Source organism: Panthera onca, chromosome C1 (assembly GCF_046562875.1).
Source record: "Panthera onca isolate mPanOnc1 chromosome C1, mPanOnc1 haplotype 2, whole genome shotgun sequence".
In the NCBI taxonomy this organism is placed as follows: domain Eukaryota; kingdom Metazoa; phylum Chordata; class Mammalia; order Carnivora; family Felidae; genus Panthera; species Panthera onca.
In genome coordinates this window covers 14,153,113-14,173,480 of record NC_138346.1, presented here as the reverse complement: position 1 = coordinate 14,173,480, position 20,368 = coordinate 14,153,113, and the positions used below count along the sequence as shown (strand labels likewise).

Genomic DNA, 20,368 nt, shown 5'->3' with positions numbered 1-20,368 from the left:
GCACATGACGCTACGGTCCAGGTGCTGTCAGTGCTACGCGTGAATGGCACCTTCTAGCCTCGTGGCTACCCTACCCGGTGAGTACAACAGGATGCTCGTTTCATAAATGAAGAAGCTGAGGAATAAACTAACTAGTTTCTGGACTATGGTCACCTAACAGGATTCAGGCTTGAGATTTCACTTGGGAACCCTCTCCCCGCTCCCCCCTACCCCAAAAGGGAACTGAAAGAAAACTGAAGTTTTTAAAATAATATTATGTCAGAGTGGAGGGTGTGTATAATATTAAAATATTCTTTTATCAATAGAGTAATGGACCATGAAATTACAAGTGGTTTTCTAGCTTAGTGTTTGTGTTAAAATTTAAAGACTCCTCAAATCCAGAACTTAATGAGACTGTGCAGTACAAGCTAACTTGTTTCACATTTATATCCCAGGCAGTACGATGGATGTTTTCACAGGTGATGTCATTTACCTCAAACTGTCAGCACAAGATGAATCTATATCCTGAAGAGGAAAATGAGGCTCAGAAAGGCTAAACGATGCATTATACCTTTTAGCAAAGCCCTGAAAAGTGAAGTGGCCTTTCCCTGCCCGTCTTGCCACTGAGCCCCAGGAAACCAGGGCTCACAGGCCTGACTGGACTCTGCGCAGAACGAAACACTTCACGGCTGTCTGCTCTCGTGGGAACTTCTTTCCAACCATCGCTTTACTCTATCAAGTGAAAGAAACTAGGCCATGCTCTCCCACTATAGCTAAAATCGAACTAAAGAAGCTGAAAATAAAAATTTGAAAAGCAGAGTAAAACCGAGAAGAAAATCTTATGTCCAATTCCCAAATATCAACACTAAAGCAACAAGAAAAGTCATCAGACTTGATCATTCTGCGGTGACACAATAATTAGGCTCCCTACCATGAACACACCAAGGTAAGAAAAAACTTGGTTGTTTAATCTCTTTGAAAGTTATTAAACAGCTCCAGTCAATGTTTTCCAAATTGTCTTGCCGAACAAGATATTTTTCTTGACTCATAAAAACATAAAACAGTCGCAACAGATAAAAAATGGAATATATATCTAAATAACATATATACAGCAAAGATTTACTATGAAGTCAGCAGCTATTAGTGCACTTATTACAAAAATATTTGTATAAAACGACATCCTCATCACTGAAGATGTAAGGACACTAAGCTTTAAAAACTTGTAAGAGAATACTCAGCTTTCATCTGTCTGCTCTCATTCAACCACTGTTACTCAGAGAGATGTCAGTAAGGTTTTCAGTATTTTCCATTTTGAAACACCAAGTGCTAGATACTGAGAAAACAAAATGAAATCTTTCTCTTTCAGTTTTCCATTCTAATCATTAAATATAAACAAGATTTTAGTTCACACAAGCTAAGGTAGGTCCTTGCAAAGGAAATATGGTTTATTGAAAACAACACATTCCACACTGACCTGTAGCATCCAACTAAATGTGACAGAAAGACACCGTGTTTTGAAACGGCTAACTTCTAAAGGAAAAACAAAAAAGCTCTACTTACCATATACATTAGTATGTCTCTAATCATCACCATAGCTGTTTGATGATCATTCCAAGCTTGATTTAGCGTTTGAAGAAAGTTGTTATTCAATGAATTTAGTACATCTTCCCGCACCTATTGACAGAAGAGTTCATTACAGTTTGTTGACACGCCTACACGCTCTTGTACGTATACGTGCACATATCTGTTCAATAAAACAAAGTGGAAATCTCCAATTTTCAATCAAAGAAACACATAGTAGACCAGTGGAATTATCTTAAGCTCTAATATTACCTCTATACAGACAATTAACAAATGTGTCGTGTAGTCCAGACCCATCTCCTGATCGCCAGAATCAGAAAGCCACCTCCTGGGCATTTCTCAACCGTCCAACAACTTAACATCCCAGTAAGAATAAAATCCTAAATACTCGTAAGGAACTACAGGGCCCCACATAACTGGCCCCAGGCTACTGCTCCAACTAAACTTCCTACGACGCCTCCCTTTCCCCATCTTTACAGAACAGTTGAGAATGCTGACTTTGGAGTCAAACTACCCGGGCTCAAATCCCAGCTCCCTGACTAGCTGTGTCACCTTGTGTTAAGTTATTTCAACTCTGTGCTTCAGTTTCCTTATATGTGAAATAGTAGCAACACACTTAGAACAGTGCTTGGTACTCTGAACACTGAATGAGCATCAACTATTAACGCAGTGTGCTCCAGCTACAACGGAGCCGCACACAGCAACCGTGCTCTGCCCTTTCTTCTGCAGGCTTCACAAAGCTCACGCCCTCACTTCTTTCTGCTCAAGTTTAACCTCCACACAGAGGTCTTCCCCGACCGCCCTATTTCAAACAACAGCCTCTATCTCCACTCTTAACCCTAAATTTTTCCTCACAGTACTTGTCACTACCTACTCTGTCACATATTTATCCGTTTACCGTCGCTCTCACTAAAACGTAAGAACGACGGCAGCACGGATTCTGACTTCTCTGCGTGCCTCCCACACCTCACAGTGCCTGGCATCTGTAAGACCCTTTACTTCATTCACCCTGCCCTTGAACACCATGATCCACCTCCAACACCCTAAGCTTTTTCAGGATATCTGCCTTTGCACATCAAGTTGCCCGGAGTCTGAAATGCCGTCCTAATGCAATCCTGCTAAGACAACTCAGCTGTCAAGAATTCCTTCCCACAGTCTACAAGCATACTGCCACCTTCTCTAGTAAGAGGTTCCGGACCACTGCTATTTCCTGCCGTGTGATCATTCCAATGGGAAGACTGCGGACTAGAAAACGGAATGCAGACTCTGGTTCTAGCTTTATCATGAAGAAGCAGTGTGCCTGTTCTCTAAGTTCCTACAACACTTTGGGACCACACTGCCAACCTCTCAATCATTCAAACCCAACCAGTCCTCTGTGGTCTAGCTCAACACCCAACTCCAGTGTCAGCAGACATGTTCTATCCCCAAACATCTGCAGTAGCGGTTAAACATTTTTAGGTTGGGGAGAATCTGAAGTCATGGTGGTCTGTGAGAAATGATTTCATACGTGTGTTGACATATACAGAGATCTATCAACTTGAATTATAAACAGTAAATAAAATGTCATTGTGTGTTAGCACTAGTATAAACAAGTATAAGCAAGTGGTTGGAAGTACCAAAGACTGAAAAAAAATACACGTAACACACTATTCCCAACACACGAGAAAGTAAGTTCAAACTGAGAAAAATGTATCTATCTTTTATTCTATGTTAGAAGAAAAATGGTCATTAAGAGGTTTTAGTGAGGAGACAATATGTCTGTTCTACTCTACGTGTCTTATGAAAACCACTAGCCTATACGACGTAATTTAGAATTTTATTTTATATATAATCTTTTCTTCATAAGACTAAGTTCCTTGACTTCAACACATATCACCCATCAATATTTGGACCATATATATCAAAAGTGATAAACACTCATGTAGGTTCGTAGACAGTACTGTGTTAAATACATTTTTGTAAAGTGGGTAATGTATCATTTATTTCAACTCATTAAGTCTACCGCTTGTCAGATGCAAATTCCCAAGGTAGCTAACGGTAGAAAAACTACAAAATGAAAATACACCTATTTATAAAATTTTTCACCAAGCTTCATATTCGTTCACTGAAACACTAAATTTTGAGTAGTAATTAAATTAAAATCATGACAATGCCAGAGAAATCGTACTATATGACAAAAATAAAATGTCTGTATTCCAAACATCAGAATATCTAGCAATTAATTATTCTTAAGGACTTAAATGAACTTTGGTATGACCCTTTGTTATAAAATCAAGTTACACTTAAACTGTATTAACGTCACCCTAATTTTGGAATGAAAAATGTGCTTGGTATATCTGTCAGATGAATGAAAAACTTGCCAATTAAAAATTTTAAGGTTATTTAAAAAAAGATGATTCCTAAAATCACTAACTTATATACACTTTAAAATAAAACATACCAAGTACTTAAGTAATATTCGTATTTCTTGCTGCCTTTCAACAAAATGAAAAATGTGATCAACGAGCACAATGTGTCATAAATTATAAAACTGCTTTATTTGCATACTTCAAAAACTTATCCTGACATATCAGTAACAATGAATTTTACTTCGCAGAAAATATCTGCTATTAAGTTAATTTTGTTATATTTCATTTGTCTGTCTACTGTTGAAGTGAGACGTGGCCATGCATCTGCTCTGGCCAATGACATAAGCAGAAATGGTTCATCACTTCCACATGATGTAAACTTTACCAGCTTAATTTTTCAGTGTAAAGTTCAGCAGTATTAAATACATTCACAATTAGCTTTTATAACAGGACATGGGAGTTCTAAGAGGTGTCCCAGAAGATCTGTTTTTCAGACATACTCTTACATTTATTTTTGAATGACTATGCACACACAAATAAAGATATGTGACTGGAAGACATAAAATAAATGCCTTGGATACACTTGCTGCATTCTCCTCTTATTCAGATCACTCTGTGAGCAAAAAATTCTTCCTCTAATGCTGCCTCAGAAAAATGTTTTTCTACTCTGAGACATGAAGCGTGAGCAAGTATTTGTTCAAATACATACCATAAAAAGGAGGAAGGAGATGAAAATTCAACCTTTATGAAGATTAAAATGGGGTTCTTAAAAGAAGGGATGTTTGTACATAAGTCAAAAAACACATTAAGTGGGGGGAAAAAGACTTAACCCTTATTTTACAAATCGTTAACAGAATACAGAAAATTTGAAATAAAAAGTGGGGTCAGTTTGTGTGTGAATTAACACTGTTCGTCTCGCTCCCTAACACACCCCTGCACTGGTTTTTGCACCAGCGAAGGCAAGCAGGAAGGAAGCCTGCCGGAGAGGTGGTCCAGTCCCAAGTGGACCTGCAGATCATGTATGTGCAACACTGTTATGTAAGAAAAGCTACATGAAGGTTGTCCAGATGAAGACCTGGAATCTGAAGCGTGAGACAAGGAAAGACCAGTAACAAAGTCATGAAAACAGAGAGTAGGATGGGACCAGCTGACAAGGCTAAAATGAGCAGTTGAAACCTGATGGCTGTTCATGGCCCTTGGCCTTGCAAAAAGCAAGATACAGACAGCAGTCGAGAGCAGCAGATCACAAACCTGACAGAGAATTAGAATCACTTGAAGAGCAACAGATTTTGCTGAAGAGAATGAGATGACAAGACACATACTGGGAGAAAATATCTGCAAAAGGCCTATGTGGCAAAGCACTATTATACAAAATATACAAAGAATTCATAAAACTCAACAAGAGAACCCAATCCAAAATACTGGCAAAAGACCTGGCCACCTCACCAAAAAGATAACCAGGTGGCATCCTGAGAGATATTCAATCTCTGATTAAGAAATTGCAAGTTGAGGGGCCATCTGGCTGGCTCAGTTGGTGGAGAATGAGACTCCTGATCTTGGGGTTGTGTGTTCAAGCCCCAGAGATTACTTAAAAATAAAATCTTAAAAAAAAGAAGGAAATTGCAAATCAAAACAACAATGGGACATCCTTTACGCATCTATTAGAATGGCCAAAATCCAAAACACTGACTACACTAAATGCTGAGGTGGATGTAGTGAACAAGCTCTTCTACTCATTACTGGTGGGAATGCAAAATGATACACAGTCTGGCAATTGCTTACAAAATTACACGTACTCCAAACATACGATCCAGCCATGATGCTCCTTGGTAGAAGTACCAAAGGAGTTAACAATTTATGTCCACACAAAATCCCACGTTCAGATGTTTACAGTAGCTTTATTCATAAAGTCCAAAACTTGGAAGCCATCAAAATGTCCTTCAGTAGGTGAAACAATAAACTGTGGTGCATCCAAACAATAGAATATTCTTCAGTACTAAAAAGAAATGAGGCATTAAAGCCATGAAAAGAGATGGAGGCACCTTAAATGCATATTATCAAGTGCAAGAACACAATCTGAAAAGGCTATCTAACGATATCATTCCAACTACATGACATTCTGGAAAAGGCAAAACTAAGGAGACAACAGAAAGATCAGTGGGCATTAGGGTGGAGGGAGAGATGAACAGGCAGAGCACAGAGGATTTTTAGGAGAGTGAAACTATTCCGTATGGCACTACAATAGTGGATACATTTCATTATACATTCACTAAAATCCACAGAATGTACAACACCAAGAGTGACCTCTAATATAAAATCTGGACCTTGGGTGATAATGATAAGTCACTGTGGGTTAATCATTGTAACAAATGTACCACTCTGGTATGGGATGCTGATGGTGGGGGAGACAGTGGGAAATATACAAAGTGTCTGCACCTTCTCCTTAATTCTGCTATGAACCTAAAACTGATTTAAAAAAATAATAATAAACTGAACTTCATCAAAATTAAAAACTTCTGTTCTGAAGACTGTTTAAACAGTAAACAAGCTACAGAATGGGAGAAAATACCAAATAATTTGTATCCAGAATAAATCTCTCACATCTCTCTCTATATAGACACACAGGGAGAGAAGAACTCTTACAACTCTGTAAAGAAAGCAAGCAATTTAGAAATGGGCAAAAGACCTGAATAGACACTTCACCAAAGACGTTATATTTTGCACGTGAAAAGAGATGTCCGACAACACTGGCCATTAAGGAAATGAAACTTTTAAAATGAGATACCACTACACACCCATTACAATAATGGCTAAAACAAAATATATTAACAATATCAAGTATTTGCAAAGATGCCAAGCAACTAGAACTCTTCTTATATACATTGCTAGCGGGAATATAAAATGGTACAGCCTGACAGGAAAACAGTTTGGCAGTATCTTATGAAGTTAAATATTCACTTGCCATATGACTCAGCAATCCCACTCCTAGGTATTTATTCTTGAGAAATGAAAACTTCTCTTCACGCAAAATCTATATGTGCATGTTTACAACAGCTCTCTTCATAATCATAAAACACTACATACAACACGTAAATGGATATGTAAACTGTGGTACATTCATACAATAGGATATACCATTCAGCAATGAAAAGGAACAAACTACTGATACATACAACACCTTGGTTCAATCTCAAAATAATTATGTTGAATGAAAGACATTGGTCTCAAAAGGTTATAGACTGTGTTGTTCCATTTACGTGATATTCTTGAGAAAACAAAACTATAGTGACGAAACAGATCAGTGGTTGCCAGGTACTGGGGTGGGAGGACGATGTGATTATAAATGAATAGGAGTGTTTGGGGTGAAGAAATGTTCTGTACTGATCATGACAGCATTTACATGAATCTATATATGGGCTAAAATTCATAAAACTGTACATAAAAATAAAAGGCTACTTTTATTGATATTGGCTTTTTAAGAACTTGCAACAATTATGATTCTCAAGTTAGACCATTTTATTATATCATAAACATAAGCTATGATGCCACAATGCTTATTTTTAAAACTAACTTAAGAGGTGCCTGGGTGGCTCAGTCAGTTGAGTATCTGACTCTTGATTTCAGCCCAGGGTCATGGTATCGAGCCCAATGTTGGGCTCTGTGCTGAGCATGGGGCCTGCTTAGGATTCTCTCTCTCCCTCTGCCCCTCTCCCCCACTTAGCATGCTCTCTCTAAAATAAAAATAAAAAATCATCTCTTAAAAAAAAAAAAAAAAAAAAAACCAACTTGAATGCCAAACAATGAAAGAATTATTATTTTGAGAGTGTAAACCTATGAATGACTCTGGAATAATTCATGTTGGCATACTACATTCTTCATTTCTGTGACCATAGCTTTTCCTGTCCTTTTAATTATATCCTTAGCAAAGATTAAAGTGGAATTACTAAGTCAAAAGAAAATGTTTATTTTTCAACATTGTGATAAAATCTGTTCACTGATAAATTAATGTCCAAGTTGCAGGAAACACATTCTCAAGTCAATCAAATTATTGGCAAAAGGAAGAGAAGGATGGAAAGGAGGATGACAGGAGAGGCCAGCAGGCATGAGCAAGGCCTCTAAACTCCCAGTCTTTGCCTTGAGTTTTCTTAACCAAATACCTTCATGGATTGACAAGGAGGCCAACCCTGGGCCAGCAACTCTTGGCTGGTTGGAGAATCAAAGGACATTAATGATCTCACAGTTCCCCCCACCCTCTAACAGCACTAGTACCCGGCGGGGGAGGGGGGCGGGCACACACACGCACACACACACATAGATTAAATCATTAATTAAGATTTTTTCGCCCTCTATAAGTTTCAATGTCTGGGCAAAATCCAAGCCAGCCAATCCTAATTAAATATTTAGGTGACACAAAGAAATTCATCAGCTAACACTAATTATAAAGATTTTGGCTGCGAACTCCGCTGAAACTAGAACTGAGCCATATCATTAACAATGATATGAACTACTGAAAATGAATGCCTTCCTTCTTAAAAGTCTCAAAATGCAGGACAATTTCAAATACAGACAAATCTCTGAAGTATGGAAAATTGTATTTAGCACTATCTTGCATTGAAATACACATTGTGTATTAGAAACACAAAATGGGTCATGGAGCACATGCTAATTACACAAAGAACATTCTAAAAATATCACAGAGAAACTCTAACTTTAAAAGCTGTAACCTCCTAGAAATCTGTCAGATTTTAACAGTCACCCAAGAGTTAATCAAATTAGTATTTGAAAACAACTTTCCAGGGAAGTTAGTAACTAGGACTTTGAATAAGTTACTTAACCTATCTGGTCTAGAGCTCCTCTCACCTGTTATATCACTGGGGTTGACAAGAACAATGGCATTCACATCCTGCTCCACTAAGATGTCTTAGTACCACTGCAGGGCAGGCTCCATTTCACTGAGCAAATGATTTATATTGGTTTTGTAGGATTTTAAAAGTGGGGCTTCCCATTGTTTGGAAAAGAAAAAAAAACCTGAGAGCCACAGGACCTGCTAAAAAGTACCTCTCTGGCTCTAAATTCTAAAACAAATATTGCTTATCTCATCTGAGTGAACTATTTACATAAGTGTGCAACATTTGCATGATCACAAAATAGCGTTTAAGTTCCCGCTTAACAACATTTGAACTTTTTCAGAGTCCCTCACACATGATTTGAGGGCTTGTCACTTTACAAATTTTACCAGTTAGGTAAACCCTATTTTTCCCAGGAATGTCATTAGAGAGTTATTCTTGAAGATCTCAAAAACCTTTCAACCACACCAGAGTGATGTGATATAAACCTGCATAGAAGTGGCTACCTACAGGAGTGATCTCCAGAGAAGCCAAACCATGGAGTACAGAAGACATGTCTCTTAATCGGACAATTTTTAAAAAGCTCCACAGCTCTTCCCTTTCTCCTGAGAATTCCTGAATTAAAAGATTAAAAATAGTGTTATGTTTTGCTATTTTTATGCAACAGTTCCACAGAGCGAATAGTGGCAACACCAGAGTGCAGAGGCTGGAAAGCATGCCTGCCTGATGCAAATGACAGATCCAACACTTAATAGATACGTGACCGTGAGTAACTTAATTTCTTTGTGCATCAAGTTTTTACAAAAGAGGAACAGTAACAGCACCTGTTGCAAGGAGCTGCTGTGTGGATAAAATCAGTTAACATACAAATAGTGCTTATAACAAGGCCCAGCCCACAGTAAATGCCACAGAAGCATTTGCAAGTATCAAAATGTTACTTGTATTACATATTCATAATATTATTAGCACAGATACTTGATCTTGCTACTCTATAAATGTCCACAGAGCAGTGTCGTCAAGATTCATCATCATCATCACCTGGGCACTTATTAGAAATGCACAATCTCAGGGGTGCCTGGGCAGCTCAGTCGGTTAAGTATCCGACTCTTGGTTTCGGCTCAGGTCATGATCTCACGGTTCATGAGTTCAAGCCCCACCATCAGGCTCCGCACTGACAGCACAGAGCCTGCCTGGGATTCTCTCTCTCCCCCTCTCTCTGCCCCTCCTCTGCTCTGTCTCTCAAAATAAACAAACATTAAAAAAGAGAGAGAGAGAAGTGCACAATCTCAGATCCTATGTTAGCCCTATTGAATCAGAATCTGCATTTTCAAGTGCTTGAGATTTTGAAAGCATGGAACATAAAACATACATACATACATATGTTTAAATACTTTATACAATTATTTCCTAAGCCTCAATTCCCACTTGATTCTTGCTTTCCTTTCTTCTAAAACAGTTATTTCTCCCTGTAACTGGAAGGTTTCCTTTTATTTTACAGGTTGAGGAACTTGTAATGCAGCTAATATCCTATCATCTGTGTATTCAATATATGGCTGGTGAATAGATGTTGCTCTCTCTCATAATACATATAACCACCTCAGAATTTTGTATTTCAAAGCAAACTTCTACCAAGGTTGGGAGAATTCATCTTAACTTTTGTAGAGATCTTAAACTTTCCAAGCATTGACTAATGACAAGAGATTCCTGAATGATCTAAAGATCACTGACCTTTCAATATTTCCTAGACAGTGTTGTTTCTCATTTTTTCCACTAACTTTTAGAATAAAGGTGGCCGTCTTGATCAGAGGAATCATACCAGTATCACTGACCAAACAGTAAGATAGTGACTACAGGGAAAACTTGTTTCTTGACTGCTATCAGGAGACTTTTCTATAAGTAATTTTACTAATGTATACGTAGTTAGTAATAAAAGTTTAACCATCTTACAAAGAGCACATTACTTGTAATTTTAACATAAAACTCATTCCTAGTGGCAATATTCCCTCACTTGCTGTTTAAGTGTCAAAACGAAGCTCTTAACTCAAAAGGGTAACATAAAAATCTTTCTTCGAACTATCAGTTCAAGTATTTAATGATTACTTCCGACAAACAAACCAGGGTGCTAGCCACTATGGGGGATACAAAATGAATTCAGCCACTTTACAGTCTCTATGGGGGAAGGGAGAAAAGAGGAGCCTAACATTAGCATTCATATGACCTTGATACAAAGTACAGTATGATGGGAAGCACTAGAGAATCACGAGAGGCTCAAAGTAGGGGCACAGAGTGGGAAATAGGACAACATACTTTTTAATTTCATGCATGAAGAATATCTGCTACATATTTAAGTAACAAACTGTCTAAATTTGGCTTCATTTTTAAAAAATAAATTCACAGTATTATTAACTTAAAAAAATAATACACCTTAGAAAAAGCCTGATTTCTCTTTGAGCACAAAGGAGTACCATGAAAACTGGTAGCTTTTTGCTTAATGGAGCCTAAGTGTACCACAGAAGGACATGAATTATCTAACATTTGTAGAGTATTCCATTCACAATGGTTAAAACAAAAGATATGCATAAAAAACCATTATAGCACTATCATAAACTCTGAACAACAGGGCCACTCACAGAATAAGTAGTAAGACATATACAAAGCATGGCAATATGGCAATCAGTCTTTTCGTTTCTTGAGTTAACGTGGAGGAAAAAAATCCACGGTTCCACAGGATCACACGATCTGGCTGCCAGCAGAATCATCTCAAAAAATGAGAGATATACAACCCAGAAATTACACTGTGCTTTTAAATGGTGAAATACACTCTGCTTAAACAGGGTTTGGATTCAGCAATTAACTTGGGTAGGTGTAAGTATCACTGCACATGTGGAAGACAAAACAGAATTTGGCAGTTCGTGGATATAAAGCATGGTTTCCATTTGACTGCTGGTATTCTCAGGGATTCATTTCAATCGACAATTACTGAGTGCCAACTATATGAAGGAGAAGGAGACATGAAGATGAATAAAACAGGTCTTACCCTTGGCTCATCTGCTTATTTTATAATTAAAAAAAACATCACTAGACATTACAACAAGACAAGAAAGCAGAAAAGGTAGGTACCTGCCCTCACAGTGCTTACAGGCTACTTAACAATTTAAGCGGTAACAGCCGATAGGTAACACATGGGTGAATTTACCAACTAACCTAGGCCAAGCTTTAAGCCTGGCGCTCCCCCAACATGGTTTCTCTGCCAATCCTTTCAAAGTAGTAGCTACTCAAGTTCCTACTCCCCTCATATCCCATGGTTGCTATCTTCCTGACTCTCTAATGGTCTCTGTTCCCTACGCTATCCCCAGTAATCTCTTCCTCTTTGGGGATTACTCTATTCCTATTCAAGCCACCCTTCCAAAACATATTCATTAAGGGTTTGTACCTCTAGCTCAGAGCCTTCTTCCTCATCATCACCCCAAGCAATATTCAATGAAATGGATTCTGTTTCTTTCAACAACTTTTCAGTTAGAAAAAAAGGACAAGACAAGATGGCAGGCGAACGAAAGATGCCCAGCAATGAAGCACCGAAGAAGGAATGCCTACTAAATCTTTCACTCCACCTCCACTCTGGTCAGTCTCTTTTAGAAGGTTAAAACCAATGGTTCCCACCACCCACAGGATAAAACCCAAGTCCCCTACCATGTTTTTCAAAAACGAGTCCAACTAACTTTAACACTCTCATTCCCAAAAAATGCCATCAGACACCTTTTATATTCCATCTACACTGACCATACCTGACTGTGCTCATCGTACCTACCTGCCTTTTTTAACTCACACCACTTTCTGGACTATCGCCTTTGTTCACACGATGAATCTTTAATAATTATCTAAGGCTCGTCGAAAATGACCTCCTCTTTCTACTCTGCCCTGAATTCTTCAGGCAAAATAATTCTCCTTCAAATCTGATTACCTCCACTAAAACTGGGAGAGTCTTGCTGACAGGCATGGTGTCTTAATTATTTTTTTGGCAGATGAAACACAAGAGACTCAGTATCTGTGGGCCTCTGAAATGAAATGTCTTTGCTAAGGAAAATCTTATTCCTGAGTGTTTCTATCAATGTCCTCTTGTAACTCACTGCAATCATTATATTTATATTTTGAACATAAATGCCATTAAAAAAAAAAAAAAAAAAAACCTACATTCATCCACATCTGCCTAGAAAGAAAAGCACTAAAAAGCTTTCTTATAAAAAGTCAAGTCTGTTTAAATAACTGACTTATAAAATAGTCCAGAGCTTACCAGGAAATACCAACTTCATTTTCACATGCAATTAGTACCCTCACAGAAACACTTTAATTTACTGGTGAATACACAGTATTTAAAATTCTGGCTCTTCTCATTCTCTCTTTAAAAATGGGAAGAAAAATCAATATATTGAAAGAATAGTTTACCCAGAGATACCATTTTCAGCAAAGGAAACCCTACATACAAAAAATAAACAGTAGTGTGTTACTTTACAGAAAGACTTTTCAATTTACCAAACATACAAACAAAACAAAAAACCTCAAACAAGAAAGCCATTTAAAAATTCAAACTATTCTTCAAAGCTTCAGTTTTTCAAGTGCTTAAGTCCAAAACTTAAGTTCCCCAAAGGCAAGGGCAAGGACCTTTGATATAACGTAAATGCTTATTAGAGGAGTGCCTGGCACATGATAGGTCCTTAGTAGTTTTCTAAATGAATGAAAAGTGAGCAGGAGGAACCTCTAATCTGACTAATCTGCCTTCCTTCCAAAGTAAGATATTATTTGAAAAACACAGGTTATATGGATGGATTTTTTTTTCATTGTGTGGATATAATTCCATTTATTGAACAGTCTATTAGTTAACATTTAGAGAGTTTTCAGCCTTTTTGGCATTTAAATACAATACTACAATAAACAGTAGCATACTCTTCATATACATATTTAAATATATCTACAGGACAAATCCTTTTTTCTTTTTCTTTTCTTTTCTTAAATTCCAGTTAGTTAACATAGAGTGTAATATTCGTTTCAGGAGTATGTAGTGACTCCTCACTTACATATAACACCCAGTGCTCACAGAAAGACTTTAAATAAATGTTCTTTTTAGCAGTAAGAAGTTGTTTCTAGTAGAGCTGAAAAGTCAGTATCTTTTTTGTTCAAACTTTCAAAGCACAAGAATTAGCTCATTTATGAGGCTCCCACATTACTCAATTCTTACTACAGAGTTAATAATTTGAGAGAAAGAGGGGAAATTAAGCATAAGGCTAATCTAAGAAACTATTAAGCATCACGAAATTAGAATAAAATTCTTGCCACATTAAAATAGGAGTTTCTCCCCTAATTTTAAGAAACAATTAAAAATGTTTTTCTCTCTCAAAAATAAATAAACATTTTAAAAAGGAGGGAGGGGCGCCCGGGTCGCTCAGTTGGTTAAGTGTCCAACTCTTGATTTTGGCTCAGGTCACGATCTCACGGTTTATGAGTTCGAGCCCCATGTTAGGCTCTGCGCTGACAGTGCAGATCCTGCTTGGGACTTTTCTCTCTCCTTCCTAAATATAAATAAATATTTTTGAAAAAGAAAATGTTTTTATTCTAAATACTTATTATGGCACAGGAAAGAACAATGATAAACTTTAAAACTATAATCTTCCTAAGTCTTAATAAACCAAAATTATCGACACACAAGCCATTATACAATTTTAAAGCTCACTGAGATTATTAACAAAAACAATCCCAATCTCATTTTATAAATTAATAATCTGAAATCCAGGAGAAAGTCTAGTAATTTGTTCAAGACTGTTAGTGGTAGAATTAGGCCTAAAGCCCAGTTCTCCCTTCTTTCTACCCAGTACTTTTTCCACTGCAGCTACTTCTAGGTTATTTATTATTAAATATGGAGTGTTCAGTAGTGGATAAAGAAGAAAAAGAAGTCCTCAGTTACTTTACTATGAGCTTAAAGGCTTTCTGTCAAGTTTAAATCCCAAACAGCAATCTTCTAAAAGATGACTCCAAAAAAACCCAAACACATTAGTATCTTAACAATTTTGTCAGCTACACCTCAATAAAGCTGAAGAAGGGGGAAAAAAATTAAAAACAGGATGGTTCTAACCTTACCTAACCCTGCCCACAAGTAACAGAACTGACTGGCACTACACTGAAATTTAAAGTAGTCTTTAGGGGCACCTGGGTGGTTCAGTCGGTTGGGCATCCGACTTCAGCTCAGGTCATGATCTCACGGTTTGTGAGTTCAAGCCCCACGTCGGGCTCTGTGCTGACGGCTCAGAGCCTGGAGCCTGCTTCGGATTCTGTGTCTCCCCTCTCTCTGCCCCTCCCCTGCTCATGCTCAGTTTCTATCTCTCAATAATGAATAAATGTTAAAAAAAGTAAATTAATTTAAAAAAACAGTCTTTAGCTATTACACACACACACACGCACACATATATACAACACAGACAAAATGATTATGAAAAACAAACTGCTAAATAAATGTTGACATTAAATGATTTTATAACTTAAGGTGAGAGCTGAGTCTTAAAGTACCTGGCTATTTTTCAGTTTCCATTGCAATCCTTAAATCTACATGAAACATTTAAATTCCTCAGGGTTAAATCTGAAGTCCCCATTTGTTTTCTTCTGTGTGAATTTATCTACTTCCAAAGCTTTATGTAGCATCTACATGCTCACAATTCCCAAATTTACATTTCCAGTCAAAATTTCTCAGAGAACTAGACTTGCGTATCCAATTTCACTGGCATCTTAAGATTAATATATTCAAATGGAAACTCCTTTTTCTACCCCAAACCTATGTTGAAAAAAATAGAAACACCTTGCTGTTCAAGAACCAAAAACCTAGAAGTCATCTTGGATTCCTCCTCCTCATTCCCTACACAATCTATTCAGAGGTAACAATCTTTCTATTTTCAAAGTATCCTGAATCTGAAATGTCTCTATCCCCAATGTCACTACACTCGTGTAAATCACCACTGTCACTCACCTGAATTACTAGATTCCTCCTTCCAGCTCTGCTCACTTCAACTCTTGGGCCCTCTGATTTAGTCACCACATAGCAACCAGAGTAGTATTTTAAAAATCTGCATCAGATCACGTCTCTGTCTTGCTTAAAATTCTTGAATGACTTCCTAATGCACATATAATTAAGTATGAAACCTTTACACCATGGTTTCAATGCCTCTCTCCAAACCTCATCTTGTCCCATTCTTCCCCACTGCCAATACTTAATTCCCCATTCACAACAGGCTTTGTTTTCAATTTCTCTATTCCAGGGATTGGCAAAGGATGGCCTGCTGTCTTTCTAAAATAAAGTTGTACTGGAAAACTGCCACATCCATTCATTACATATGGTCTACTGCTCCTCCGGTGTTACAACAGGAGAGGGCTGAGGGACTGCCGACAGAGAACATACGGCTCAGGAAGTTGAAAATATTGACTATCTGGTCCTATAAAGAAACAATATTCTACAGCCATCCCCTTTGCCTGGAATGCTCTTCAACCCACTTTTGTCACGAGCACCTTCTCACTCTTCAAGTCCCAGTCTAAACATCGTTACAAGTATTACTTACTCAGAGACCCCCTTCTTGGCCTACATAGTTACCCTCTTCTTTATCGCCACAGCCCATTTTCTTCACTATGTTTTATAACTAAACATTTGTTTACTTGTTAATCTGTTCCATGTGTGCAGGGATCAAATGCATCCCAACTAATTTTTTACACCTAAGTCAGAGGTAGCAAATAACATACAGTTTTAAATGCTGAATTCTGTACTGATAAACCTTATGTGGATATTTTTGAGGCTTTAACAAAATGATCTACAATTTAAAAATCCTTAAAATTAGAAAGTAGCAGAATTTTTTTCTCTAGTATAACCATGAATTTAAAGTTATTTTATTTAGAAATAAATGTGAAAGAAAAGCCAATCCCTGTGAATTCTGAAATGTTTTCATATTTTCTAAAATAAGACCAGAGTTTTTTCTTATGGCAAGGCACAAGAGCCATATCACACCCTAAGTTTTGCTTTGTGGTCTAGAGAAATCTACTGAATTCCTTTGGATCTCAGTTTCCTCAAAGGGACCACTCTTCCAGAGCTAGGAAGAATATACTAACCAAGTAAGAGAAAAGCATTTAGCTTTTCTATGTCGGCTTCAATTTTGTGAAATTACTTCTAAAGCCAATAATCAGTTACTTTCATCTCAAAGAAGTTCCTCCATTCGTGTGCTCTGATAGTTTACTTACGCCACTCTGCTTTACCAAAGATATTGCCCGGATGTTTACTATTCTCATCTTAAAACCAGGGTACTAGCAACTATGATAAACCAGCCCCAATTCTCCATAAAAATGTATTTCATCTGAAACCTTCAACATTAAAAAAAAAAAAAATAGGTTCTGGCTGCCTATACCATAGCACTGAAATGTTCACTTGAGTAGGAAATAACTTTGCTTTAAAAAAAAAAAAAATGTTACTGCTTACGCAGTTCGGCAAACTGCTAAAAGCACAGTGAACAAAAAAACCCCTGATGACTAGACCACACAGTAAGGCTTTCAGAACCACAAAAAGGAATACATTCTGTGAGACTGAAGATGGTTACTTTGATCCCACAGAACCCTAAACCATTCTCTCACCTTCCTGTCAGAGAATTCAACGAACAAACGGGTAATAGCAATTATCGTGCAAATGTAGTTTGCACATTATGTTTTGCACATTATGTTAGTAACATTCCTAAGTCCCATTTGGTAGAAAAAACTGAGATTTCCTGCACCAGGGCACATTAAGACTACTGTATAATGGCCCTGTTCGTGTCCCCTTCATATAGTAGTACTATATTTGTGTGGTTAAGAGTAAAAATGAAATAAGTTAAGTAGAAAACCCAAAAATGAGCACAGATACTAGCAGAGGTAAGTTAAAAGACTTAATTCAGCTGAAATAAAGAAATGGATTCTGAGATAAACTAGCATTGGTACATCTAGTCAGAAATTGCCTAGTTTAAACTTGTCAAATGAGTGTTTGTCAAAGAAAAAAAAAAAAATCGACGAACATGTTGAGATGCTGGTGATGTATCATTAATGCCCATGTAAGAGAAATAAAAAGAACGTGGCATATATAATTTCTTCAGCACAATTAACTTGACTACACGTTCTCTGGAACATATTATAGGGAACTAACTGCCTATATTTCCAAGTAACAATTAACCTTAGGTATGGGACCACCTTAAGCAACTCACAAATATGCTGAAACTCTTCCAGTTAGCACAGAGTAATGTTCACATGACTTCAATTTCTACCTAACCATGTTTCAGAGTTGAAAAATCACTTAAACACGGATTTTCCACTCCGGTCTCCCCTCCTCTCCTTGCTTTTTGGAGGAGCCAATTCTCAACACAACACATAACTACAGATGTTTTTTCCGCATCTTTGCCCAAGCTGCAAAGCAGCACTTCAAGACAAACAAAAACGGCAAATCGCACATTCAGGCCAACTCCTACTGAGCTATCTTTTTCCTCACTTGCCAATTTCTTAGTATATACCCAAAAAGGGCTACTCCGAGTCTCTTCATCACGTTTCCAGAAGATGCACGGTTTAATTATTAGATTTGTAATAGTTTTAGAACTAAAGAATCTCAGGAGGTATTACTGCCAGCTCCTTCATTTTAATTATAAATAAAGCAAGAGCTAAAATTTAAAGGACTATAGCTTTACAAACACTGAGGCAATTTACTTGAATCCCCTCATTTTCAGTGTGTTTACTGCATCTTGATCCATTCATTGTGCCTCAGGAGCAGATCCACAGAGAAGTCAAGGGCTCAGCCTGAAGCCACACTGCCTGAATACTGTTCCAGCTAGGCCACTTACTAGCTATGTTCATCTGGACAGATCACTAAGTCTCTGTGCCTTGGTTTCCCCACTCGTAAAACAGAGGAGAATCGTAGTATCCGGCTCATTAGTTTGTGACCAAGAACTAAAACATGTAAATGCACTAGAACTGAACCAAGCACACAGCCACTACCATCATTCACCATGGCATCTCCGGCAAATGAGAACGTGCCTCTGTTCTACCGTTAATTCTCAGTCGTTCTCAATCCCGCACTCTCTCCATATCCAAGAACTCCGATGCTCCAGTCTTCTCCCCTTCAACAGGTTGAAGCAAAATTCTCCCACTCCACATTTCTTCTTTCTTTTGATGCCAAGTTTCTTAAATTAGACTTCTTCATTTCCCACACCTACGTACCAGTTTGTTTTTGAAGACTTGTCCTTTGGCTCTGAGATGTTTGTTCTCTGGACTCCAACACTTAATCCTCAGTACGTGCTACCACACGTCCAATCTCGATCTCCAGTTCGGAGTTCCTGCTCAAGCTCTAAACCTGTATATCTCTAAACACAATTCTGTGATGATCTCACACTCAATTTCCCTCACATGTGAAATGATCTCTAAGGCTGCTTCCAACTATAAAAATCTCTAATATTACCGAAAACAAAATTTGTCACCTCCTCAATCTATTCATTTCTAGCCTATCGCTTTACTCAAAAATTTCCAGGTTCTCCCCTGCTTCTAGCAAACAACCTCCCAATTCTACATTTATATATCATTTTCATCCTAATCTTCTTAAAATATTCTGTCACATTGTCATCCACTTAAAAATTTCCAAAAAAACTCCACTGTTAAGTCCAAATTCCTTAGCTTGACATTCAAGTCTTTCTCCAATCTGTTCCCAAACCACCTTTGCAACATTACAATCTATTAATCCCCACAAATTATTATATACCTCAAATTCTTCTTTACCACCTTTAGTACACATTAAGTATACCAAATTTATTATTTCTGTATAATCACATGACATCTGCCATCCTGGAATGCCTTCCACATTGTTCACTTATATCCCAAATTTTTCACGGCTCAGTTCAATTTGATATCTTCCCATGAAATCTTACAGCCCAGGATCATCTCTCCCTCCTATGAATTCCTAAGCCATTTACTGCTCATTCAATTCATTTGCCACTTAATTATGTAACGCCTCACACTGGTATCCAAATGTCTGCATCATCTCTTACATCACAGTAAAGACAAGGGTATCATAACCCTTCGCACCCACTGCACTTTCCTAGAAAGCTGTGGAGAGCGGGCACTAAAAAAACCTGTTGACTGCATGAAGAACATAATCACTTTGCTTCTTGAAACACTAGCTACCTGCTCACATAATCCCATTTAAGAGAAAGAAATTATGGAAGGAATAGTAGAAACAGAAAGTGACTATTTTGTAACCACCATAGTTATAATGATTCATGCAAGAATCATCAATGGATGCTAAAACCATCACATGAAAGTTTCTTGGGGAACAGGATATTTATACAGTCTCAAAATATATCTGAACAAATTACTTATGAATTACAAAGGGAAAAAAGGTACCTTCACAGTGGAGAAATCTGGCGGACACCAAGTGATCAAAGTTAACATCACCAATAATGGGATAAACTGACATCATGTGCCTCCTGATGTGATGCACTGAGGACACAACATCACTTATGTATTATTCCTGCCAAAAATGCATAACCTGAAACTAGTCATGAGGAAACAATCAGACAAACCAAA

At 37.5% G+C, this 20,368-nt stretch overlaps 1 protein-coding gene across 6 annotated transcripts in view; it reads right to left on the bottom strand.

Annotated features, from left to right (window-relative positions):
* Window positions 1-20,368, bottom strand: part of CUL3 (cullin 3) — a 94,894-nt gene that overhangs the window by 51,926 nt on the left and 22,600 nt on the right. For 3 of the 6 annotated variants that reach the window (XM_060623890.2, XM_060623893.2, XM_060623895.2), the window contains one exon: window positions 1,540-1,653. The exons of 1 other annotated variant lie outside the window; for it this stretch is intronic. In XM_060623890.2, coding sequence (XP_060479873.1) covers window positions 1,540-1,653 — 114 coding nt within the window. Of the gene's footprint in view, window positions 1-1,539; window positions 1,654-9,265; window positions 9,326-20,185; window positions 20,288-20,368 lie in introns of those variants that run through there. 2 more of the 6 variants (XM_060623894.3, XM_078450842.1) reach the window with 2 other exon arrangements.